Source organism: Prionailurus bengalensis, chromosome B1 (assembly GCF_016509475.1).
Source record: "Prionailurus bengalensis isolate Pbe53 chromosome B1, Fcat_Pben_1.1_paternal_pri, whole genome shotgun sequence".
Taxonomy (NCBI): domain Eukaryota; kingdom Metazoa; phylum Chordata; class Mammalia; order Carnivora; family Felidae; genus Prionailurus; species Prionailurus bengalensis.
The window spans coordinates 73,063,548-73,084,990 of NC_057344.1; the positions used below are offsets into that span (position 1 = coordinate 73,063,548).

The 21,443-nt window shown below is 33.2% G+C and overlaps 1 protein-coding gene across 4 annotated transcripts in view; it reads right to left on the reverse strand.

Annotated features, from left to right (window-relative positions):
* Positions 1 to 2,747: 2,747 nt before the first annotated feature.
* RBM46 (RNA binding motif protein 46) overlaps positions 2,748 to 21,443 on the reverse strand; it is a 50,715-nt gene continuing 32,019 nt past the window's right edge. For 2 of the 4 annotated variants that reach the window (XM_043566911.1, XM_043566919.1), the window contains exon 5: positions 2,748 to 3,713. In XM_043566911.1, coding sequence (XP_043422846.1) covers positions 3,514 to 3,713 — 200 coding nt within the window. In that variant the 3' untranslated portion in view covers positions 2,748 to 3,513. Of the gene's footprint in view, positions 4,826 to 12,101; positions 12,162 to 15,601; positions 15,781 to 21,443 lie in introns of those variants that run through there. The other 2 variants (XM_043566925.1, XM_043566930.1) reach the window with 2 other exon arrangements.

Genomic DNA, 21,443 nt, shown 5'->3' on the forward strand with positions numbered 1-21,443 from the left:
TTCCAGTGGTAATGTATAAGAATGCTTGTTTCTTTAAAATCTTACAAAACTTTACCAAACCTTTGAATTTCTGCAAATCTGAACTTCTAGTTTGCACTTCTGAGATAAAGCATCTTTTTATACATGTAAGTGCCACCTGTTCTCTGCCTATTCATACATTTTATCCATTTTTCTCTTCAGTGGATGCTTTCTGATATTTAGAAATATTAGAGATTAGCCTTTTGTGAAAATTACTTGCAATTCTTATTCACATTTATCATTTGTCTTTTGACAAATGGTACTTTCTTGCCATGCAGACTTTTTAAGTTGGACTTATCAATCTTTTCTGGAATGGCTACTAGATTTTGAGTCATAGTTAGAAAAATCTTTCTTAATGTAACCATTGTAAAAGAATTAAACTAGAGAATAAGGCTAAACTTTCTGCATAACCTTTTGATCTGTTTACAAGGGATTTTATGCAAAATGGATCATGGCTACATAATAGGACCTACTTCTCAGCCATGGTCCCTTGCACAGATAATGTGATAAAGGACTGTCTTTAGAACTGTTTCCCTGACCAATGAGCTATATCAAATAGCCAAGAGGTTTATCAATAACAGCTTGTGGTCTACGAACTCAGGAAGCCCTTATTTGAATCAAAGGCCTTATACAACCTATAAGAATTAAAGCAGGAAATAATTAGCAGCTATGTTCACAAGCTAAATGAAATTTCATATGAAGTCTGAACAAAATTAATTGCTCATTTATAATATATAAATGGAGTGTTTGACATGAATGTACTGACTTTCTAGATTTCTGCTTGAAGGGAGAAGAGATGAAACACTGAAATTAATAGTATATGATGTATATAATTATATCCAAATAATATCACCTCCCATTTTTGAGTGCCTTCTATTTGTCAGATGTTTTACTTTTAACATTATAACGTACAGATCACCATTTCAGAAATGGAAGAGTATGACCCAGACAGATCAATAAACTGTGCCCAAGTTCAAAGAACTGTTACTTGGCAGAAATAAGCCAAAGCTTACATATTTTCCATATTACTATGGGTCTCCATATACACTGTGTGGCTTGTAAGCTTTCTCAATTGCCTGTGTGTGTGTGTGTGTGTGTGTGTGTGTGTGTGTGTGTGTTTTAATGAAAATGTGGGATCTTGTATTATGACGATTTGGACCATTACAAACATTTCTATGAAAAACTATAGTAATCTGTTTATTCTGGCTTGGAGTCTGAGTAACCTCTGTATCCCAAGGATATTAGCACAGTAGCTGACTGAATAAACATTCCACGTTTGCTGAAGGAGTGATATGAGCCTGTAAATCATGGTAATTAAGTTGCAAAATCTACACAATTCACAGTTATGTCAGGAAAAAAATTAATTTTGGTTTAGTATCTATGTTCATTTAAATTAGAAAATCTAAAGCAATAACCTGGAAAGTATTGCATATGGTTATATGGAATGAGCCTTCTATACAGAGTGTGAGAAAAATGAGACTAAAGTTGACCCCTGAAAAACATGGGAGGTTAGGAGTGCCAACCACCCCCCCCCCAACACACACATAGTTGAAACTCCACATATAAGCTTTGACTCCCTCAAAACTTAACTAAGAGCCTACTGTTATCTGAAGCCTTACCAGTAATATAAAGTCTACTAACACACATGTATTACATGTATTATACACTATATTCTTACACTAAAGTAAGCTAGAGGAAAGAAAAAAATCGTAAGAGAAAATACATTTACAGTACTGTACTGTATAAAAAATCCTTGTGTAAGTGAATCTGCCCAGTTCAAATCTGTGCTGTTCAAGGGTCAACTGTAATTTACTCTCCACATAACCTCTTTATTTTTTTTAAATGTTTACTTATTTGAGAGAGTGAGAGGGAGTGAGCAGGAGAGGGGCAGGGAGAGAAGGAGACAGAGAATCCCAAGCAGGGTCCACACTGTCGGCACAGAGCCCAACAGCGGGCCTCAAACTCATGAACCACGAAATCATGACCTGAGCCAAAATCAAGAGTTGGTCGCTTAACGGACTGAGCCACCCAGGCAACCTTCCATATGACTTCTGCTAGAAACTTTAAGCTAGTAGAAGAAATTATCTACAACTATTTCATATTCTGTGTATGCAAATTCCATGTCCTCTGCAGCTATAGAATGAGTTAATCGACAGAGTTAACAGTTGGTATCTAAGACCAGAAAAATTTTTATTTCATTTTCAATTATGTAAACCATCATTAGAAATTCATTATAGGGGCACCTGGGTGACTCAGTTGGTTAAGTGTCTGACTTTAGTTCAGGTCATGATGTCATGGTCCATGGATTTGAGCCCCACGTTGGGATCTGTGCTGACAACTAGGAGCCTGGAGCCCACTTCAGATTCTGTATGTCTCTCTCTCTCTCTGCCCCTCCCCTGCTCCCACACTTTCTCTAAGATAAATAATAAACATTAAAAAAATTTTTTTTGAAAAGAAATTCATTATAAATATACCTTACCAAACCATTAAACTCTCAAAATTACCGGATTCATTAAGTATTAATTAAGTAAAAGAAGGAAACTTCACTGGTTTTACCAACAAAATATTTCTATTGGCTCCCGAAAACGATTTTGGTTACTGTGTTTCACTAAACTAACAATCTTCTGTACGCAACATCCTTTGCTTTGGTCCCATGAAAAGCTCAAAGTGATTGTGAGAGCTAATTTTTTTGTGCTTACTAATAAACAAAAATAAAACACATGCATATGAGAAGCATCACATATTTAATGTCAAAGAATTTGAATTCAAGTACAAAAATTAAACAACACATGATTTCAACATTAAAAAACCATTAACACTTATTATTCAAACAACTATATAGTGAATGTCAAAAACAAAAGAAGCATAACTATAAAAACCTGAACTACATTAACAGCAAAATTATAATTTATTACTATAACAAATAATTAACTAAAATATTTATAGTTGTTTTCAAGGACCACAATGGTATACTGCTTTTTCTTGGTACTGCATAAAATTTGCATCTTAATCTTTTGTCCCTTCATTACTTTCTACATAATAGTTAGATGCTTCTGGTTATACAATTCTTATAATCTCTAATATAGATAGTGATCCTTGGTAATCAAATCTAGTATAACCATTCTCTGCAAGTGCTTAAATATTTGTGAAATGCCATTTAGCAAAATTATTATGCAAAAATTTAACTTAAACTACTGGGTTCTATTTCCCAGTCAGGAATTAGAAGTATTTAAAATCCCAAAAGTTTAAAAAGAATAGTAGTTTGCTATACCTTTATCAAGGGTAACCACTGAGTAACTTTTTAAACTTAGCATTTTTATAAGTTCTAGAACTGTAGGTTATTCAGAATTACGGTTGATGTTTCCTATGTTGAAATAAATATATATTTATCATTTTAAAACCAAATGTGTAAACCCGATTCTAAAATGAAACTAAAGTATTTTAGTTTGCATGCTTTACAAAGAAACTTTCATACTCATGTTTACAGTATCTTCTTCAGAAGAATGAGGCCTGATTGGAGATATATAGTCGCTGTCCAACATGGCTGCCATTAGCAAGTGATATTGTTGGTGACAAGGGATAGCTTGGATAAGAATAAGGCCTTGAAGTATAAGGAAGCACGCTGGGAGTCGCAGAAGAGAGGGTAGCACTAACAGGGGAAAGACTATTTATTGAGCTGCGACGGAAATTGTAGTCTGTAAATAAATACATGAACAATTATGCTGCACATCTTTATGGATACAAATTTAATTCAAAGAGACAAAGCGTTAAAACTATAATCACAGTTTAACATAATGTCCTAACATCCGAAATCCTGCTAATACTATTTTGCTGGTAAAGACTGAGCATTCACTGCATTGCAAGTTCTGATAGTTTTATCAGCCAGTATTATGTTTCTTTCACTGACTCAACGCTTCAGAGATATTACTAGAATGCGTTCTTGGATATCTTTTTCTTACATATCTTTCAATTATAAGCTTTGTGTCTTTTTGATCACAGAAAAAAAAAAAAGAGAACCTCTGATTTCTCTTGCTCCACAATGAAGCTCCTTTTAAATTTGGTTCTGATGCTAAGGGGTAGTCCATGGAGAAAAGATAAAAAACAGCAAATTCATATTTGCTTATTTTTTCTTGAAACTGTATTAGGCATCAAACCAGACGAAGCATTCTCCCCTGGACTGCAAAAACATTTGGTGTAAACTAACTGACCAATATTTCATTATTTAAATACTAATATAAACGTTTGTATAACTCAATACACCAATGTAACATTACAGTTCCTACTTGTACCATAAAACAATAAAATGAATCATGTTTATAAAATTAACTTCAAGAAACCATTATCAACTTAGAGTATAGAAAAACCCAAAAATTAAAACCGAATTATTTTTTTAAAAACCAATTATATTTGAAATATTACTATTCCACAATAAACATTCATCTTATGCACCAATAATTTCCTGCTTCATTAATTATAATGTTTATATATGTTTATGAATATTAAAGACCAAATTGGTAAATCTTGTACTTTCCAAAAACTCAACTATGTTCTTTAGGGTAGTAGAAGCCAAGGGTCTGACAATGACTATAAAATGATTATTTATAAAAGTCATGGTGTTTCTAGGAAGGAAAGAAAAGGAATAAGGTAATCCAATGTACAAATACGGTTTTTTTCTATATTTTCCTGGTATTATAGATGAGGCCTAAAACACTGAGCATTAACTGAATGTTGTCATGGGACTTAATATTTAGCCAACAGGAATGAGACCAACTGCAGGAGAGTAAGCTCAAGCAACATCAGTAAGGACCTAGTTAAGAAAAAAAATGGAAAAAACAAAAATCAGTTTAAGATAGGTTTAATTTCTAGCACCATAAAACTCTAACTTTATTAATTTTATAATCTTTTTATTTTTTATTAATGGTACCCATAAAATTAATAAAAGCAGTCTGTTCTGAGAAGAAAAATACATTAAAAATATCCAGTTCAAAATACTTTCAGCATTTTGAAATTGGATAAAGAATTACTCTGATACCATTTGCTTTTCTAATATCCAAAGTAGGATAAGTAGGTATCACAGAATTATTTTTCTTCTCTTAAAGGATCCACTTTGCCTGAAGGGTATGGTATTTAGTATTGACAGAAACCTTAATGCTCCTATAACTCAATTGCTTAAAAAAAAAGTTCTGATTCTCTCCTCCTAAAGATTATTACACAAATATAGTCAATTCCTTATTAGCCGTGTATCTACAATACAACTAGCTCTTTCAATTTTTAACAATGCAGCCACAGACAATATAAGTTAGAAAAACAGATCTTTTAACTGTTAGACTTCTCAGGGAAAATGTAGTTTTCAGAGAAATTACTTTCACTTGGGGCTGACATCCATTCAACAGTTAATGCAGCCTATTCACTGAAATATAAATAAAAGAGGTATCTTCAGGAAATCATTTCACAAAGAAGACAGCCAGGCAATTGGCTACTGGCATAGTACTTAGGTCTGAAAATGGGCATTCCTAATGGTCTCCTAGGTAAAAACACACTAATCAGCTGTGGTCTTCTCACATTTCTAAAGAGACTAAAGTACAAAATTAAATGTTGATTTTGAAGACTTTATTCATATAGGATAAACCAAGGAAAAAAAATTTCCCCCTGATACTACAAAGCTTAAGGAATGAAAGCTTCAATGTTTGTTAAGATTTTACAAGCATTTCAAAAATAAATTTTATTGCAATATAAGAATCTAAACATATTCAGAAAAACACATCTGGGTGATTAGAAAACACATTATCAAATAGTAACTAGTGACATAAACTTAGATAAGTCATGTTTTCCTTAGCTCTAACACACAATATATATCACAGAAAATAAAAATCAGAAAGAATCACTGACTTTTATAAAATAACAAATTAATAAGTGAGTCAAAATTCCTACCACATACTTAACTTGCCCATCCCTGGTTTTGTTTCCCAATGAACATCCTTAGCTCTTCAATCCCACTGTTTCTGCCTCAGACTGGGATCTACACTCCCCTTTCCCTTTCTGAAGGGAATGATACGAGTTTTACACTCAGAATTACTCAACTGTCTTAATATTCTTTTTAAATTAAGGTATAATTTACATACAATAAAATGCATACATCCTATGTGTTCATTTCAATGAGTTTTGATAATTGTATAAACTTATGCAAACAATACCTAAAACAAGATCTAACACATATCCACCAATCCAGAAGCTCCCTGTGCTCCCTTTCAATCAATAGCCCTTCTGTTGGAGGCAACCACTTTCTGATTTCTCACTATACCTTAGATTTGCCTATCCTTAAACTTCACATAAAATGTATTTTTTAAGTTCTTTTTATGTCCAGCTTCTTTCTCTCAATATAATTTCTAAGATTCATCCATGTATGTCATGTATGTCAGTAGTTTATTCCTTTTTTATTGTTCATCAGTATTGTTGTATGTATATGCCATGTTTTTTATCCATTTACCTGTTGACAGATAAATATTTGAGCTGTTTCTAAACTCTATTATGAATAAAGCTACTATGAGCATTCTTCCACAATTCTTTTTGTGGATGTATGTTTTCATTTATTTTGGGTAAATAACTGGGATTAAAATTATTGGATCATAGGGCAAATAGATACTGCTGCACCATTCTCCATGGTGTGACCATTTTACATTCACACCAGTAAACTATGAGAGCTCGGGCTGCCCCACATCTTCACCAACATTTGGTATTTATTGCTAGAGTTTTTAATCAGAACTATTCCAGTAATGTGAAATGGTATCTCATTTTGGTTTTAATTTGGATTTCCCTTGTGACTAATGTATTCAGTGCCCATTTGAATATGTTCTTTAGTAAGATATGTATCCAAGCCTTTTGTTCATTTTTATTGGTTTGACTTTCTATTGTTGATTATTATTAATAAAGTTTTTAACTAATCAAATTCTCTAATTCAAAATCATAAACCAGGGATTGGTTGAGTCCTCAGTAGCCTCTAATTCCAACCACCTCTTTTCACTGAAAAATGACACAGACAAAAGACGGTTGATTAAGTGACTGTTCAATATTCCCAGTGTTGAAGAAAAACAAGTTAAAAATTAGGCCTCCTAATTCCTAGGAAACTATTCTACTTGACCAAACTTTTTCACTCTGGCAATCTTGAGGAAAGTATATCAAGAGGTTGTCATGGCTAGGGGAACAGAAATATAGTAGATGGTGCGCTAAGCTACCTGGCTGCAGCTTGCACCTGCCCAGCCTAACACTTGTATTTCAACCCACACAGCTCTGCATTCCCTTGTTTTATATGCTACATGTTATCTAATAATTTCATTTCAAGAAAAGGCCCTTTTACAAAAGAAAAAAATGTGTGAGAATAACTTGCTCTAATATAGAGATAGCATTTTGATCAAATCCTCTAGAATTCTGTATTTATATCTTGAATGAATATAAACATTTTCACAGAATAACTTTGATCTATATAAAGACTAGCATATAGGCTTAACCTTACGTGCCAATTCTAATCAAGTAGTATGGCTAAAAGGATCCCAAATTCCAAATGATTTGGAAGCTGAGTCTAGAATGAGCAGGAAAGTGAATAGTTAGTAACTGTTGTGCCACTGACAGGGGAGCAAGTGCAGAGACTGGCAACACATTCGCCACCTACTTGTCAATCCCACTTTTGTAAGCGATGTAAGTTGGTCTACTACATTTCTCTGTCCGACACAAGAGATGAATACCACCAATACGTTTCTCAGTGAAAATCTATGCAATGGACGTAAACTGCTTTACTCCATTTGTGTCTAGTTTTTTTGTTTTTGATTGTCTTACACATCTTGAGCAAACACCATGGATTCTCTGCTTTTCTGCTTCATATAAAGAGGGAGGAATTCCTTAATAGAGACCTTAAGTTGTGTTCAATGAAAGTGTCTTCTTATATACTTATTTTGGCTTTTTCTTTTAGTTCGTTTCTGACCACACTCTTCAATTTTCCGTTAATAAGTATATTCCTCATAATTGTTTTTTTCTTCTCCTTGTTAACTATTTAAGTTCTACCTTCACATCCACTCCCTCTTTCTGATGTACCCTTTTTAGGTGTACAATTCAGTGTTTTTTAAAACATTCACGAAGTTGTGCAACGAACACCACTATCCTTTCTCACCTTAAGGTGATTTTCATCACCTTAAACAAAAACTGTACCTATTAGCAGTCACCCGCCCCCCCAATCTCTCCCCCAGGCCTAGCAACCACTAATTTTTCTGTTTCTATTGATTTGCCTATTCTGGATTTTTGATATAAATGGGATCATACAATTCATGTCATCTTTTTTTAACTGACTTCTTCACATAACGTTTTCAAGGTTCATCCATGTTGTAGTATATATGAGAACTTCATTCATTTTTATATCTCTTGCGTGAACATACCACATTTTGTTTATCCCATCAGTCAACGGACATTTACTTTGTTTCTACCTGTTGGCTGTTATGAATAATGCTGCTAAGGAATAATGTGTACAAAATTTTGTATGGACACATGTTTTCCATTCTCTGGAGTAAATAACTAGAAATGGGATATGCTGGGTCATATGGTAATTTTTCCAATGTTTATTTATTTATTTTGAGTGTGTGAGAGAGAGAGAGAAAGAGAGAGAGAGAGCACAGTGTGCACACAGGAACAGGGACAGGGACAGAGAGAGAGGGAGAGCAAAATTCCCAAGAAGGCTCTGCACTGTCAGCACAGAGCCCGACGTGGGGCTCAACCTCACCACCATGAGATCATGGCCTGAGCCAAAATCAAGAGTTGGGAGCTCAACTGACTGAACTACCCAGGGGCACCTTTTAAGGTTTAAGTTAAAAGGTTTAACTTTTAAACATAAACATAAAATTTTATGTTTAACTTTTTTAGGTACTGCCAAACTGTTGATTTTATGTTTAACTTTTAAACATAAACATAAAATTTTATGTTTAACTTTTTTAGGTACTGCCAAACTGTTGATTTTATGTTTAACTTTTAAACATAAACATAAAATTTTATGTTTAACTTTTTTAGGTACTGCCAAACTGTTTTCCAAGAAAGCTATACTAATTTACCCTCCCAAAAGCAATGAATGAGAATGAACCACCCGATTACTTTGATCTATAAAATGCATTTCCCATGCCTTTAACACATATCCCTACCTTTAATACATATTTGAATCACTTCTTTAGATTTCTTTGGGATCTTTATTAAAATGTCTTTAAAAATTTCCTCACGTCACCATTTTATTATTTCAATTTCTAACATTCAAACAGCCATAACTGAAATGACTCAGTTACTTTCTTTCACTGTACTCTAGCTGCCAAAGCGTTTTTTTAACAGGATTGTACATACCGCAGCACAAAAACATGACTGGGTTCAAACAGAGATTTTAAATACTGTATTATAATGTAAGTAACATTTATCATTATTTTGTACTCTCCATCCTAGTAAAAAATATCAAGAGCTAACTATGACGCAGAGGAAGGAATTTTCAAAATTGCTAATTATTAAACAACTTGTAGCCTATGACATACTTAAAAGTCATTAACTAGAAATTTTTAAGTAATACTTTTGGCTAATACATGAGTTATTAATATTATCAATACAACAGTTATTATCAAATTTACTGGCATTTTTACCTCTATTTACTTTCCTTATTACAATTAAATTCTGACCAAAAAACCCTATTTTTATCCTCTACTTAATTTTTGCTATAGGCGACTGACAGCAAAGAGCAAGAGGAAACATGAAGTGACCAATGTTTTTTTCTAAGAAAGACTAGGCTCACAGAGTAACTTAGGTCAGTTCTTCTGTTTTAAGAGGATATTTAGGAGGCTTTGAGAATGCTAATCTTAGTAATGGCAGCTAGATAAGAATGAAAGTTATTATCTCTAACTCCTTTCTTATAAAGTATGTTAGTTCTCTGTTTTTACTAGAGTAATTATATTTCTCAGATTCAGTTTTGGGGTAGGGTAAAAATCATCTGCTTTTGTTTTTAACCCAAGTAATTTTTTTTTTAATTCACAAGGTTGCTTTTCCATATAATTTTGAAAGAATAATTTGGGTTTCAAATTCTTACTGTGAAACTTTTGACAGCACATTACAATTTACATAATTTTCAGATATCTGTAATTTTATTTTTAAGAATTAAAACTGTTTCATTCCAAATTATCTAAAGATTGTAACTTAAACTACAGTGCCAGCAATCCGGTCACCTGGGAAAGAAGGCCGAAGGAGTAACGTTACATTAGGGATGTCAGAAATGTTTGTTTCTTGATTATGATATCATTTTACAGATGTAGACATAAATCAAAACTGACCAAAGTGTACACTTTAAATGTGCATTTTATTGTATGTAAATTATACCTCAATAAGGTTATAAACAAAACCCAAGCATTTCTTTGAGTTAGTTTCAGGGTTTCATAACCTATATCCCCATACAATTCAAGGACTTCAAAATAAGAATCCCTTAGCCAAATAAAATCTTGAAAAAAATTTAGTCAAAATGGATTTAACACTTACACAGATTGCTACCACAATGATTTTCAACATGCTAATAAGCATTATGATTTTTCCAAGGGCAGTATATAGTACACAGTTTTTCCCAAATTTGTCTGACCTTAGAAAGTCATTTCACTGAACAACTTTGCAAATCACTTTGGGAAGAACTTTTAATGGGGCCAATATGTGATAGGAAAACACTGAAAGCAAAACAGAAAAATTCTTGAACTATGTTAAACACAGTGATCACAAATTCAAATGCCCTCAGGGGCTAAAATGTAACAAACAAACAGAGAACTCAAAGAGGACCAAATGTAAAATAGGAGTCTAGCTATTTGTACTGAAATTAAACCAAGCTGCTTTCCTTGCAAAAAACGAAGGAGACCAAACCATATCTGGAGCTTCCAGTTTGCTACCTCTGTTTAATAGATTATGTCAAATTCCTTTTAATGACAATTTCTAAACCATTTGGAAAAGATTAACAGAAAAGGAACTGGTAAAACAGAAAATTATGATCTGAGCTACAGTTTATCTAGGCTTCAGTATGGCTCAAAAACTGCAGTTCCCTAGAAAAACTATCTAGGCAAAAGTAAAGAGAAGAAAAAAAGCCTTAGGAAAGATAGCAATTCTTTTCAAGTTTCATTTCTATCAGTAAAATTAGTCCTCATCATTCAAAATTTGAACTACAAAAACTTTTAAGAAGAGGTATTTCTGAGAATAGCAACACATACTTGAATTTATATGTTAAGATCTATAAAAATAAAGTTATATGCCTCAAGCATAATAAATAGATTTCCTTATACCTGAAGTGTGAATTCTATTAGGAAGTTATACTTGAGTACTTACTAAGTGCCAAAAATAACTCTACAACATCAGCACTACCTTAATCTTTATAATAGCCTTACAATAAGTACTATTATTTTCTTCTTTAACAACCAGGAAATTAAGGCACAGAAAGATGAAATACCTTACTCAAAAACACAGAACTAGTACATGGATTCTGCTCAGGGAACAACATTCTTTTTGCCTCAACATGTGAAAAGGAGTCTGAATGGTCTGAATGGTAGTCATTATTCAAACTATAAACCACCTTTAACAACCTACTAAAACTTCTCCTTCTCAATAGAAGGTTGGAAAAACTAAAGAGTGAATCCTAGTAAACATAACTTTTATTCTAAATGGTATCAAAAATAATTTTGGTTTTATTAGTTCAAAAATATAGATAAAAATTCTTCAGAGAAGTTTGAGAAATGCTGAATAATCTACATATGACATTCACTCCCACTACATCTACATTAAAATACTGTTTATCGTGTTTGGTGGTTCAAAATGTTACACTAGTATGTTTATAAGCTTTAAGAAGACCTGAAATATGGAAACTAGTTTAACTTTTTAAAACTCTGCTTAATGAATCTACAATTAAATAAAGTTATCATAATCAAAATATTTCACAAGCTTTCATTCGACAATTTAAAATATATCTTCTTATAACCATAAGAATAACTTGTAACTGACTTTCTGAAAACTAAATATATCACTTAACATTCCTAAAGACTTTTTCTTACCTGTTTATTTTCTCCAAATTCTTCTATATAGGTCCAGGCTGAAGAGACTGTGTTCCCTGTCTGTAAGCAGTGAAGACAGAAAAGAATGGAGTCTTTAGTTATCCCTAATCTTGGAAGTGCATGGAATCCTTGATAACTTTAGTTAAAAACCTTCTGATCAGTAAATAGGAAAATAAAATTAGAGAACAAAAGAAACAAGTGACAAATAATTTCTGAATTTCTGCAAAGATGAACAAAGAGAAAGGTATTCTAAACAAAAAGTCTGAGTTAATACATTACCAAAAAAAAAAAAATCTTCCTATACAAATTAAGTCCTTATTAGTTGGTTTTTCCAAGAAATACTACTCTACTAATAAAATAAAGGACTAAAAACAAATAAGACTGCCTAACTTCTGGTAAGTAGATAGCCAAAGAACCTAAACAAATGTGAAAAATATCAAAATCCTTTCCTTCGGTCTTAAAAAGATATAGATGGCCAAAATAATACTAAGCTTAAAAAAATGTTATTAACAGCTAAACTTTATCTACTTGAAGCCTAATGTAACCATATCTGTATAGTACAACTTTGGACATTCATACATGTTAGTGGTTACCTCTTTATATCCCTTAAAGTTTTCTGGTAGGGATGTACATCCAACTCCATGCTAAGATACTGTGCAAAAAAGTATGAACAAATGAAAATGTTCGATGATCCACACAGAATGACAGATTTTTAAATAGCCATCTTAAAGAGTACTCAGCAGAAAAAAAATTCACAGTATTTTCTTGATTTTTATATGATGAAATTAGATAACTTCAATCAACCCTCCTGGTGAGAATTAGAAAATGTAGGTAATTATTAAAAGCAAAAATATCCATCTGAAAGCACTGAGAAGGACCAAGAAAGACAGTGAAGAATTATGGGACCATAATCTTGGATTAGAAGGAAACCCAAAGTGGTTTACACATCTTTTGGAGGTGTGTTTCCCCTAGAAGGACTGACCAACTCAAGAGGGATCTGACAGACAAGGGAAGATAACAGGAGACAGACAAATTTCCGTGCCTTTTAAAAGCGCAAAATTAGAGCTGCGGAGCTAGTGATAAGGCATGCCTGGAATCTGAATAAAACTGAACTAGAAGTAGACCAACTTTTAAAGAGACTAAATTCAACTTCAATTCTTCCCAATTCCTGCCTGGATTAAGGCAATCTGGGATTGCCAGTCCCTTGGCCATCTTTCTGAAGCAAAATAAATCTCCTCTGAGTAAATGTAACAACATGCTAGCTTTCAAATTACCTCTATATTTTTCATATACAATATCTGACATTCAATCAAAAATAACCAGTCATACAAAGATAAAACAATGTGACCTAAAACCAAACAGAAACAACAGTTAACTGTAACTGATCTACAGGGAATTTAGATAAAGTTTTCAGAACTGAATATTAATAACTATGCCTAACATGCTAAAGGAAATAAAAGACTGAAAATTTTGAAGAAAAAATACAAAGCATAAAGAGTCAAATGAAATTCTAGAACTGAGAAATAAATCCAAATAAATGGTTTTATCGGCATGTTAGACACAGATTACAAAAAAAAAAAAAAAAAAGAATTCATGAACCAAACAAAAGGTCTGAAGAAAATACACAGACTAACCATACAAAACAATGAAAAATGTAGAATACATACATGGGATACACTAAAGAGGTCTAACATAGGTGTAATTGGAATACGATTATAAAAAGGAAGAAAAAATGAGACAAAAGCAGTATTTGAAAACAGATTAACTTGGAACTTTCTAAAACAAATAATTAACATTAATCTACAGATTTCAGAAGTGGTGAAGGGTCTCAGTTAAGATAAAGACCAAGAAAACAATATGTAAGTCCATCACCATGACACTTCCAAAAATCACAAAGAGAAAATATTAAAACTTTCCCAGGGATAGGGTTTATGGTTAAAAGGAGCAGTAAGTAAATTACCACTGGCTTCTCAACAGAAACCATGGAAGCCAGAAGACAGTGAGTGGAATTATAACTTCAAAGGGCTAAAGGAAATAACTGATTTTAAAAAAAAAAGTATATATATATATGTACATACATACATATATATATATATATATGTACATATAATACCCGTACCCGTATATACAGTTTGACAGCACATAACAATTTACACAAATGAAAAGGTACGTAAATCACAGACATATTCAGGTAAATAAAACTGAGATAATCTGTCATAAGCATATCCACACCAAAGGAAATATAATGAATGTTCTTTGGGCAGAATATAAAGAAACAATCATAGTAGAAGTTTAGAGATTTAACAGGAAATGAAGAGTAAAGGAAATGATAAATATGTAAGTGGTAAATGAATACAAATGTATATTAACAAAAAGCAATTATAATTAGGTATGCAGTGGTTAAAATATACAAATTTAAAACATATGGAAATACCAAGACACTATACAAACTGAAAGAAGAAATATGAAGATTCTTACCTTGTCTAGAATGTGGTAAAAGCATTAATTAGTATTAGATTTCAATAAGTTAAGAGTGGATGTTGGAGTTTACATACATATATATGTAACTACAAAAATTCCATGTATTTAGAATTTTATACCCAATTTCAAGAAGAAATCAAAACAAAATATTTTGAAAAAAATTATAGGGGCACCTGGGTGGCTCAGTCGGTTAAGCGTCCGACTTCAGCTCAGGTCATGATCTCACGGTCTGTGAGTTCGAGCCCCGCGTCGGGCTCTGGGCTGACAGCTCAGAGCCTGGAGCCTGCTTCCGATTCTGTGTCTCCCTCTCTCTCTGACCCTCCCCCATTCATGCTCTGTCTCTCTCTGTCTCAAAAATAAACATTAAAAAAAATTTTTTTTAAATTATAAAAATAAGATGCAGCAAAATATAACTGATGTAGCTATAACCATACTTTATGAGGGAAATTTGTAGCCTGAATATACCTATATTGCAATAACAGAAAGGCTGAAAACTCTAAACTAAGATCGAAGAGAAAAAAAACTTCCTATTTTTAGGAGGAAAGGTCTGGGCCAATCTCACTAATGAACACAGATGTAAAAATCCTAAATATCAAAAATGAAATTTCGCAGTACATTAAAAGGACAATGTAGGATTACCAAACTGCATCTTTTCAGAAATACAGGGTTGATGTTACATTGAAACATCCATGCAATTCACTACATTAAATGAATAAGAGATAAAAATAATGTAATTAAGTAGATGCAAAAAAGCATTTGATAAAATTCATCACACAACTCATCCTTGATAAAAGAACTCTTAACAAACTAGGAATAGAAGGAAATGTCCTTAATGTAACAAAGGGTTTCTATTAATAAAGGCTACAACAGGGGCGCCTGGGTGGCTCAGTCAGCTATGTGTCCAAGCTCAGTTCAGCTCAGGTCATGATCTCCTAGTTCGCCAGTCCAAACCCCACAGGGCTTGTGTTGAGTCCAGAGCCTGGAGCCCGTTTTGGATTCCAGGTCTCCCTCTCTCTATGCCCCTCCCCCACTCATGTTCTGTCTCTCTTTCTCAAAAATAAACATCAAAAAAAATTTTAATAAAAATAATAATAAAATAAAAGCTACTACAATAAACATCATACCTTAATGAAGAAATATTGAAAGTTTAAAAGGATACCTTCTATCATCATTTGTATTCAATGCTGGACAAGCGGTTCTAGCCAGTGCAATAAGGCAAGAGAAAAAAGAGAAGTTTAAGGATAGAAAGGAAGGAAAAAGTTCATCATTTGCAACTGACATGACTGTGTAGGTAGAAAATTTTAAATAATGTAGGATCAAACCATTAGAATCAAATAGTTTTATTCAATACATAAAAAAATGAATTGTATTTATACAAACAGGAACAATCAGAAATCAAAATTAAAAAGCACCTTTTACAATGGCATTGGAAAACATTAAATACCTACAAATAAATCTAATAAAAGATGTAGGAGAAATTTACATGGTAAATTATTGAATGTTTGGAGAAATTAAAGAAAGCCTAAATAAATGGAGAGATCTATCATGTTCATGGATCAGAAGTTCCAATACTATAAAATGTCATTTTTTTGCAAATTGATCTATATAGAAGCAATTAAATTTTAACCAGAGTCCCAGTAAGACTTCTTTTTGGTATAAACTGTGTATAAATTTACAATCTAATTGTAAAGTTCATATGGAAATATAAGGGCTGAGAAGAGCCAAGGTAACTGAGGGGAAAAGAAAGGATAAAGATACTCTCTATACCAAATATTAAGACTTTTCACAGTAATGTAACCAAAACAATGTAGTAAATTAAATTAGATCAATGGAATAAAGAATCCAGAATAAGGCATGTATGTGTAGATAGGTGTGCATGAGTGTACATACACATACATATACATAACATACTTGATTTACACTAATGATGGCATTGCAAAGCAACAGGAAAAGAGTAGTCTTTTCAATAAATAGTGCTGTGTAAATGATTATACATATGAAGGCAAAATAAAACTTGAACACATACTTCACACTAAATTTAAAGGATAAAAAATTTCTAAGGGGCACCTGGGTGGCTCAGTCGGTTGAGCATCTGACTTCAGCTCAGGTCATGATCTCACGGTTCGTGAGTTCGAGCCCCGTGTTGGGCTCTGTGCTGACAGCTCGGAGCCTGGAGCCTGCTTTGGACCCTGTGTCTCCCTTTCTCTGCCCCTTCCCCGCTCACACTCTGTCCCTCTCTCAAAAGTAAATAAACATTAAAAATTAAAAAAAAAATTCTAAAATATCTCATGAATTTGAGGTAAGCAAAGTTTTCTCAAGCAGGAAAGAAACTACTAAGTTTAAAAGATTGATAAATTGGGGCGCCTGGGTGGCGCAGTCGGTTAAGCGTCCGACTTCAGCCAGGTCACGATCTCGCGGTCCGTGAGTTTGAGCCCCGCGTCAGACTCTGGGCTGATGGCTCAGAGCCTGGAGCCTGTTTCCGATTCTGTGTCTCCCTCTCTCTCTGCCCCTCTGTTCATGCTCTGTTCATGCTCTGTCTCTCTCTGTCCCAAAAATAAATAAACGTTGAAAAAAAAAATTTTTTTAAATAAATAAATAAATAAAAAATAATAATAAAAGATTGATAAATTGAACATACTAACAGTAAGAACTTCTGTATTTTTCAAAGTATATACCATGAATAGAGTAGAAAGGCAAGCCACACAGAAGAAGGTATTTATTTTCAAATGCAGCATATTTTGTTTCAAATAAAGCACTTATAGTTTTTTCCCAGAAAAACACCAGATAGTAAGTTCTACAAAAGCACGTGTCTTTAGCAGATCATGTTTGTCTGATCAGTAAGAATTTGTTTTTTCCATCATTCACTCTCTAATCAATGGACTGACATCACTGCTACAACCCAGCTTGCTATTGAGCCTCTGACCTTTAGCCACATCTTGATTTTCCTAACAATGAGTTAAGTACTGCCTGGCTAAAATGCTGCAATGTCTTGATGAGAAAAAATAAGTAGATCAGGCAAAGCCATGGAAGTTATAAAAGCAAGCTAGGGCTAACTAGAATTAGTAAAAATGACTAAGAGAGGATGACACAACCCTATAGGATCTGTATATTCTGACCGACTCTTCTGACAACAAACTGGGTCAGCACCTCAGGCAGGGAACCAAAACTGAGTGAAAATGGCTTTTCTCTCTCCTAGCTCAGGCCACCAATGTCAAAGGTATTTGTAAAATATGTATCCGACAAGGGCTTGTATCTTAATAAAGAAAAAAACAAACAACCCAATATAATACAGAGAAAAGAGACTTAAAATAAGACATTTTCATCAAGAGGATACCTTAATGCCCTATTATCTTATTAAAAGATGTTCAATATTATTAGTAAACAGTGATATAAAAGTTATAATCTCAATGAGATAGTAATATATACTAACCAGAATGTTCAAAATTTTCAAAAACTAAAAGACCAAGTGTTGGCAAGAATGTGGGACAACCGAAACCCCATATACTGCTTGTGAAATGTAAATTTATACAATCACTTTGAAAAGCTGGCATTATGTACTAAAGTTTTAAAAATATGACCCACTTTTACTCCGAAGTATTCAACAGGAACGTATGCAAGAATCTTCACAAGGGCACCTGGGTGGCTCAGTCAGTTAAGCATCTGACTTCGGCTCAGGTCATGACCTCACCGTTCTTGAGTTTGACCCCGACATCAACATCAGGCTCTCTGCTCTCAGCACAGAGCCTGCTTCAGAACCTCTGTCCCCCTCTCTCTCTGCCCCTCCCCTGCTTGCACTCTCTCTAAAATAAACATGTAAAAAATTGTAAACAAAACAAAACAATCTTCACAGCATCGTTATTCAAATAGCCCAAACTGAAAGAAAGCACCTCAAACTTCTACCAACAAAAGAAATAGCACCTGGGTGGCTCAGTTGGTTAAGCATCTGACTTCAGCTCAGGTCATGATCTCACAGTTTGTGAGTTCAAGCCCCATGTCAGGCTCTGTGCTGACAGATCACAGTCTGGAGCCTGCTTTGGATTCTGTGTCTCCCTCTCTCTGCCTCTCCCTGGTCATGCTCTGTCTTTCTTTATCTCAAAAATAAATAAACATTAAAAAAAAGAAATAGCAAATAAATCCTAACATTTTGATGGAATACTGGAATCCGTGAGAGTGAATGAACAGTACTGCCACAACATGGACCAATCTTTATTCATAATGTTGAAAGAAGCCAGACAAAAAGTATGTAAAATGTTGTATAAATTTCAAAAACACAGAAGAGAGAAGGATGGTTTCCTTTGGGAAGAGAGAAGGTAATGTGTGGGTGGGGCTACAAAAAAGGAGCCTTTTGGGGTGTTGATATTTTATGTCTTCATCTGGTAGTTAAACAGACATGGTCCCTCTGTGGTAAATCACAAAGCTCACAGTCACAATTTGTGGACTTTTCTGTTTGTACATAATGTAATAATTTATAAAGTTAAAAAAGGAGGGAAATCACAACAGTTACCATTTGTGTATATAGTGATATACATATATGAGAAATTGATCATTTATAGTTACAATTAAAAAATAATACCACCGATTATAATACAAGTATGGTCAAGATAAAATAAAAATGATTCAGGGGCGCCTGGGTGGCGCAGTCGGTTAAGCGTCCGACTTCAGCCAGGTCACGATCTCGCGGTCCGGGAGTTCGAGCCCCGCGTCAGGCTCTGGGCTGATGGCTCAGAGCCTGAAGCCTGTTTCTGATTCTGTGTCTCCCTCTCTGTCTGCCCCTCCCCCGTTCATGCTCTGTCTCTCTCTGTCCCAAAAAATAAATAAATGTTGAAAAAAAATTAAAAAAAAATGATTCAGAGTAATTTAAAAACTATAATGGTGATTTTCAGTAGAGGTGCTAATTGAAATTATTACTAAATATGGACTCAGACTTCCCTCCATATGGCTTTCACATACTACCACTTGTAGTTTTACAATTAATTTTTTGTTAATCTTTAGTTAAATTTAACAGGAAAAATGCTGGGATTTAAACTGTAAATCTAAGACAATTACATTTCTGTTAATATACAGAAAAGATGATGATAATCCTCAAAGTAAAAGTAAAAACCATCAGCAGAATCTCAAGTAAATGTCAATACAAGGTTACTGCTAGTACTTCAATTTGCCATTTGTTAGCATCATTCCCTTGAAAAAGTATGACTGTTAATAAATATATTCCAAGAAATTACCTCAGAAGAATTTTTTTCTTTTTTTCCTTTTTTTTTTTTTTTTTTTTTACTTTCAGCTATATAACACAAGTGATTATTTAGCTAAGGGATTATTCAGTAATCAAGACACAAGGAAAAACTACGGAAACAAAAAAGCATGTCAGAAAGTCAATGGGATACATTAAAGCTCAAAGTTCACAGACAGGATCTTGTTTTCTATAAAACTGCAATCATTAGATACATTATTTTTAGTCTTCTGTTATGTAGGAATAAAGGCCAGAAAAGATAAACTAGTAAAACTCTTGCTAATTGAGGTATTGATTTTCATTGTATCCACAAAGACCTAACACTGTAGATACGAATTGTTCTATAAACATGTGATGAAGTTTTAAAAGTCACTTAAGACTAATCATATGAGCATACTGTGTATCTCTGAAGAAGATTTTACTGGTTATCAGTTTGAAAAAGAATTCTACATAAATTTTATAGTAACTGGTATGCAAAATGAAGAACTGTTTTTCAGACTCTCAGATATGGCATACTGCCATTTCTTTTCAAAACAGAAAATAACTAAATGCACAGGATTCCAGTATATTCCAAATAAGGCATCTATGTTAGCAACCTCAATTTTCAGGGCTTTTCCTGCCTTTAGAAAAATAAACTGAAAGAACTCCATCTTCTTAGTCTGTACCTGTGTAGAAGAATGAAGAAGAAATGCAAGCTATTATAACCTCAAGTTTAGAAATAACATACAATAAGCTACTGCCAATTATTTTCCATTTGTAGAGGCTTAACAAATGCTATAGATGGCACTAAATATAACTGTGGCTTGCGTAATGAACTTAGGCTATCAAATGGTCAATGAAAAGTATAAAATTGTATGTAATATGATCTAGTATATTCTATATTACTACAATCATAATCTCCTATTCTTCCACTATACAAATTTCATTTATACATATAAATAAAATATATACATCTTTAACATAAAATAACCCACATGACTCAGCCTATATATTAAGGGTTTCACTGTTTTGAAATACTCATTTAATCAGCATTTTAAAAACTAGATACTGATTATTTCTACTTAATTGAAATATAAATCTATAGTGTCCTGTTAACCACCATGCATAATGTAATTGTTCTGTACCTACCAACTCAGACATTTATTTTCCAATCTTTTTTTACTTTCTGCTCAAAGCACAGGCAAACTTTATTTTTCCTAAGAATCATTACCTTTTAATCTTACAGCATGTACATCATTTTCAATTATTTGAAAAGCACGACATGCTAAATATTAAATGCAGGAAAAATAATAACAAATTTAAAAAAAACTTATGTACAAAGTCCCTTGGCTTTACAATCCTGATGGATCAAAAATTTTATAACAGTAAATAGTAATATAAAAATTACTGAATTGTTGAGTAATATTATGAAGAACAAGAAGTACCAATTCTCAGTTACTGTGTCTAAGAAAAGCTTAATGTAAGAGGTTAAGTAAATGAAAGCAAGTAGAAGAATATTCTAAGCAGAGTGAACGACACTAGGAAAAGCCTGGAAGTACCAATAAGCATGGCAAATTCAGATGATCAAAACAAAGGGTATTTGTCTATGGTTAGGTAAGATGGGGAAAAACATTAGAACATTCCGAAAAAGAGAA